Source organism: Pelobates fuscus, chromosome 5 (assembly GCF_036172605.1).
Source record: "Pelobates fuscus isolate aPelFus1 chromosome 5, aPelFus1.pri, whole genome shotgun sequence".
In the NCBI taxonomy this organism is placed as follows: domain Eukaryota; kingdom Metazoa; phylum Chordata; class Amphibia; order Anura; family Pelobatidae; genus Pelobates; species Pelobates fuscus.
The window spans coordinates 356414029-356420065 of record NC_086321.1 but is presented as its reverse complement, the minus strand read 5'-3'; the positions used below and the strand labels follow the sequence as shown (position 1 = coordinate 356420065).

The following is a 6037-nucleotide window of genomic DNA, read 5'->3' as shown; positions in this document are numbered from 1 at the left end:
GTCCGTACCCGGAGAAAATATAGATACGCCATTCTCCAACATTTCTTCAATTTCAAGAGTATCGGAAATAGATTCAACTCTGAATGTTTCTGAATTCAAAGATCCGATTTACAGTCCTGAAGAAGAAACAACCGATATTGGCGATCTAACATTTTTAACAGAGCCCTCTCCTGAGGATTATGTTTCAGAAAAAAAGTTTATTGTGTTTGAAACTTCTCTCGATTTATTGATCAAAAAGGTTCAAACATGTACTTTTCACGAAACATGTAACGCTCCGATAACAACCACTGAAAAAATTATATCAGGCACTTTGTTAAAAGTATACACTGTCTGTGAATCAAATCATCGTTGCGAATTTTGGAGCAGCCAGCCTATGATTGGGAACCGTTCTTGTGGAAATTTATTAGCAAGTGCATCAATTTTGTTCAGTGGTTCGCACTTTGCTAAAGTTTCTGAACTATTTGCAATTTTTGGCGTGCCGTTTATTTCACAATCCATACATTACATATATCAAAAACTATTTTTATTTCCAATAGTTGATCATCATTATAAGAAAGAAAGAAGATTATTGATAGATGGTTTACGTGGAAAAATGGTATGTCTGTCAGGAGATGGGCAATGTGACAGCCCTGGATTTAATGCCAAGTACTGCACGTATTCACTTTTGGAGGAAAAATCACAAAAAATAATAGAATGTAAAACAATTCAAGTGAGTGATGCAAAATCATCCGTTGCTATGGAATCACTGGCATTCAAAAGTTGCATGGACCAAGTACTAGGCGACAAAATTCTAATTTCAATTCTCGTTACCGATCGTCATGTAAGCATAAGGAAAATCATGAGAGAGAGATACAAAGCCATTAATCACCAATTCGATATATGGCACTATTGTAGGAGCATTCGGTTAAAACTTTCAACCATATGTCGCCAAGCAATGTACAAGGAATTGGTTCCGTGGCAAAATTCAATAATAAATCACATGTGGGCAGCTTGTTCCTACAGCAAAGGAAATCCAATTTTGTTAAAAGAAAAATGGCTGTCGGTAATGCATCATATTATAAATGAACATGAATGGGACTCTGCAACAATTTACAAAAAATGTCAACATCCGGAATATGATCATACTCTTGAAAAGAAATCCTGGTTGAAAGAAAATGGAGTGGCATACTCAAAACTTCGAAGCTTTGTCACCGATTCAAAATTAGAGAAAGACTTTCCACATCTGGTTCATTTTTGCCACACGGGCTCACTGGAAGTCTTTCACAGCCTGGTATTAAAATACCGTCCCAAAAGAGTACATTTTACGATGGATGGGATGGTAGCCAGGACACAACTGGCTGTTTTGGCCCACAACGCCAATGTAGGCCGAGAACAGGCTACTATACATAAAGAACAAGCAGGCACTGGACACATTGGGGACTTGCGGTTCAACCCGTTTTTCTCAAAAAGGAGTAAAACTTGGAAAATAAAGAAAATCTATGAAAAAACCACTATTGCCCATATATATCCAATGATGGCTGACGTACTACGAATAGCCTCAGGTGACTTACAAGTTAATTGGGAGTCTCAAACAGGGCAACTTCCAATAAACATTGCTTCAACACCTCGCCCACCAACGGAGGTAATGGTAGACCGTCACTTTTCACGTTTACGTCCAAGAAGACTTTAAAATGTTCAAAAATGTATCATTTGTGTTTGACATTTTTGGACTGGTGATAAAATTCTGTTAATGGTGCTAAATACTTGTTTATAGTGCAATTTAGTTGTAATTTGTAGTAGAACAACAAATTTAAATTTCTTCAAATAATATTTTTTTTGGATTATTTTGTATAATTTATTAAACAAAACCAGGACGTTGCACTTACTTACTATTTGTTTTTGTTTTATTTAACATGTTACATTACAGGAACCATAACAACTTTATGCAAATTCAGTTATTAGGGTGCCTGTAGTTTACTATTTTATTTATTTTAAAATATTTATTATTGTCATATTCTTGAAAGTTCAACGTTGATATTGTACAATAATGTTTTACTTAATTAAAAAAATGATATATTATTTACATTTTCAAACCAATTAATGTAACAATAAAGTTAATTTAGCGATGTTGATGCTTTTAAAAAAAAGTTTACTTGTGTTCCAAATTTTATTTTTAAAATTTTGTAATTTATTACATTAAATTATTGTTGTAAAAAATTTTTTGATTGTTGTTAATAAATGTTTATTACTTCACAATTTTTGTACTTTATTCGATAATTATGTACATGTAGACACCCTATTGAAATTAGTGATAGCAGGTTTAAAGGACAAATAATTTTACCCATCACACTGCAGTAAAATTACTTTTAGTATTGGGAAAAAATAAATAAATTATTTATATATATATTAGTGTTTGTGTTATTTTTCTATAAAATAAAATTAGTAGATGAAAGTATCATTAAAATAATTAAAAATTCAATTTTTTTTTAACATTTTTTAATATATTAATATAACACAATTAAAACATTTTATAACAGTTTACATTGTACAACAAAAATAAATTAACAAATTAAATTTTTTAAACATTATATACAATAAACAACCAATGTTGAATAGTTAACACATTTTGATAAAGTAAAACAATTGCAAGGCTTCGTACTGTCTACTATACAAGTTCAACAGCTATAGGGTCATCATCCGCATATCTAAAACCCATGTATATCGCATCAGGTGCAGGAAAGTGTGACCTAATCAGTTTCACTGTGCATGAGGGTATCGGACGCCGCCTTTTGGGTCCCAGGTATCCGTACACCCACATTGTGAAGGACCTGTAGGCAGTTTTTCGGTAGTCACTGTGACCAAAAAAAAAATAAAGGAAACATTTTACATTGCATATAAATAACCAAACAAAAAATGATTGTCAATGGAGTAAAGAATAAAAAATATTAAATTATGAATATAAAATTTAGCATCCAAAACTGTAGAAAGTAAGTAGAACAAAACATAACCAATTGTAGTATTTGAATACTAAAAACAAAGGAGCACTATAGTGACAGGAAAACAATCTCGTTTTCTTGGCACTATAGGGTCATTATTGTCCCCCCCCCCCCCATCCTCAGTGCCCCCCCTCATGATGTGCTGAAGGGGTTAAAACACCTTCAGACACTTGACTTTCTCCAGCACCGAGCTCATTCGGTGCCGGTGACCTCTCCTCCTTCTGCCAACGTCCGCATTACTCCATGTTTTCCTATGGACATCCAGCGTTGTGAGAATTGAGGAAACTCCTCCAGCGACTGTCAGTGAGACAGCCACTAGAGGCTGGATTAAACCTCATTGAAAGCTAGCAGTTTCTCCTACACTATGTTTGGAGTTGCAGGGTTAAAATTAGAGGGACCTGGCACCCTGACAACTTAATTGACTTGGAGTGGTCTGTGTGCCAGGTCCCCCTAGTTTTAACCCATTTCGGTGTAAACATAGTTACATAGAAACTGCTGTGTTTCACTGAGGGTTAATCCAGCCTCTAGTGGCTGTCTCACCGACATTCGCAAGAGGAGCTTCCACAATTCTAAGTGAGAAGACGCTGGACGTTCATAGGAAAGCATGGAGTAATTGTTTCCTATAGGCTGTTTTCCAAATGCGCAACGCTATAGACACGCATGTGCATTGGTAGCGGACGTTGGCAGGAGGAGGAGAGGTCACCATCACCGGGGGAACACAACACTGGACAAAGGCTAGTGGCTGACGATGTTTTAACCCCTTCAGCCCAGCAGGATTGGTTCCCAAGAGGTTGGGGGGTGACCTAACGACTATATAGTGCCAGCAAAATGATTTTTTTTTGTGTCACTATGGTGCTCCTTTAGATATTAATTTTGCTTAATTTTTTTAAAAATACATGACCGTTTTAAAGAACAATGCGCTGTATTTAGATTTATGATAGACTCACCTTTCCTGCATTTGTTCTGGAGAACGGAATCTAGCGGATTTTACATAGCTGAGACCATAACGGTATAGAGACAGCACGTGTTCCCGTGAAGATAATTGCTCACGTAGATATGGAAGATTGCAAATGCAATTGTGTTGTTCATTCAACATATCGACAATGTTCTCTATCTCCCTGCAGCATAGACTTTCTTCCTCACTTTGCATTGGCATACAATTGCCACACAGACACCATTCCGATGTTCCAACTCTTGTTGGTGAACCTTGCGTATTTTCCTCGTTAATCACTTGCTGTGCAGGTGGATCCCAGTCCATACTATTTAAAATATCAGGATCCACTGCATGTCGATGACGGTCCTCAAAATATTCTGACAGCTATAAATATATGTAGTAGTTGTTTTTTTAAATATGTATTAGATCTTCATAAACACAATAAAATTTGTATGAATCCTATTCTGTATTCAATAAATTATGACAGTTAGAGGACCACAATAGTGTTTTGAAAAAAAAAATGTTTTCTTGTCAATATAGGGCCATTAGGTCCACCCCACCCTCAGGGTCCCACTCCTGCAGGGCACTCGGGGTTAAAACCCCTTCAGCCACTTTCCTTTCTCCAGCACCGTGCTCCCTCGGCGATGGTGAACACTCCTCCTACTGACATCATTGTCGAATGCGCCTGCGCGCCAACTGCAGTGCACGCATTCAAACCGCCCATAGGAAAACATTACTCAATGCCAGTGATAAGATGCTGCATGTCAATACGTAAGCATTGAGTAATGCTTTACCATGTGCGTTTAGAATGCTTGCGTTGCAATTGTGGCGCATGCGCATTCGTCAATGATGTCGGCAGAAGGAGTGTTCACCTTAGCCGAGGGAGTACGGTGCTGGAGAAAGGTAAGTGGCTGAAGGGGTTTTAACCCCGAGTGCCCTGCAGGAGTGGGACCCAGAGGGTGGGGTGGACCTAATGACCCTATAGCGTTTTTTTGTTCTAGGCTAGGAAACAGCTATGTTTACAGTTGCAGTGTTAACACTAGAGCAACCTGGCACCAAGACCACTCCATTGAGCTGAAGTGATCTGGGTGACTATAGTGGTCCTTTAAAATTCATCGACCATGAAAACATCCATCAGGCAACCTAATGTAACTGAATTGAGATTAATGCAGTGGTCCAGTCCTTTTTATCCATCAATGCAAAATATTACCATTTGTCTCCAATGCCAATGATTATCTCATTGCTTAGAAAATCGGCTAGACTTATGAGATCTTTTTTTTTTTTTTGGTTAATTGATATTACTAAAATAGGAGTGAACATGAAAAATGTAAGTCACTTATGTAAACTTACCATACGTTGGATGTCCGCATCATTTGGACCTGTTGAATCTGAACTATTTCCACTTGCCATTTTTTTTACTTAGCTTTTAAAAAAGAAGAAATCAATGAAAATAAGCAGAAGAAGAAGAAACATTTCTAGTACATTATATTAATTTTATGTTTTTTGTTTTTTTATTACGACAGACATTGTGTGTTGCTGGCATCATGTGAGTGGACGAGATGATCAATAAAGAGTCCAGTCCTCACATTTTTGAAGAGGCAGGTAAAACAATTTTAAAAAATTAATTAAAGGACCACTATAGTGCCTGGAAAACTCTCGTTTTCATGGCACTATAGTGCCTTGAGGGTGCCCCCACCCTCATGGTCCCCCTCCAGCCGGGCTGGATGGCGAGGAAAGGGGTTAAACTTATCTATTTTCCAGCACCGGGCGGGGAGCTGGATCCTCTTTGTCTGAATGCGCATGCGCGGCAAGAACTGCGCGCGCATTCAGCCTGTCTCATAGGAAAGCATTTACAATGCTTTCATATGGACACTTGCCTCTTCTCACTGTGATTTTCACAGTGAGAAGCATGCAAGCGCCTCTAGCGGCTGTCAATGAGACAGCCACTAGAGGATTTGGAGGCTGGATTTACCCATTTATAAACATAGCAGTTTCTTTGCAACTGCTATGTTGATATAAAAGAAAGGGTTACTCCTAGAGGGACCTGGCACACAGACCACTTCATTAAGCTGAAGTGGTATGGGTGCCTAGAGTGGTCCTTTAATAAAGTTAATTAGAAGATCACTGT

At 37.7% G+C, this 6037-nt stretch overlaps 1 protein-coding gene across 1 annotated transcript; it reads right to left on the bottom strand.

Moving 5' to 3' along the window:
* Positions 1 to 2605: 2605 nt before the first annotated feature.
* On the bottom strand, positions 2606 to 5341 carry LOC134610385 (P2X purinoceptor 7-like). Its single transcript, XM_063453337.1, has 3 exons — positions 5260 to 5341; positions 3923 to 4293; positions 2606 to 2831 (listed from the first exon to the last, which is right to left on the bottom strand). The coding sequence occupies exons 1-3, from the start codon at positions 5317 to 5319 to the stop codon at positions 2645 to 2647; spliced, it is 618 nt and encodes a 205-aa protein (XP_063309407.1). The 5' UTR covers positions 5320 to 5341; the 3' UTR covers positions 2606 to 2644.
* Between the last annotated feature and the right edge of the window lie 696 nt (positions 5342 to 6037).

Bases quoted from the DNA above. Each gene is read 5' to 3' on its own strand.
- LOC134610385 (XM_063453337.1), bottom strand. From the start codon at position 5,319: ATGGCAAGTGGAAATAGTTCAGATTCAACAGGTCCAAATGATGCGGAC. The intron at 4,294-5,259 runs GTAAGTTTACAT...ATATATTTATAG, and splicing joins ATGCGGACATCCAACGTATG to CTGTCAGAATATTTTGAGGA. The intron at 2,832-3,922 runs GTGAGTCTATCA...TTTTGGTCACAG, and splicing joins CCAGAACAAATGCAGGAAAG to TGACTACCGAAAAACTGCCT.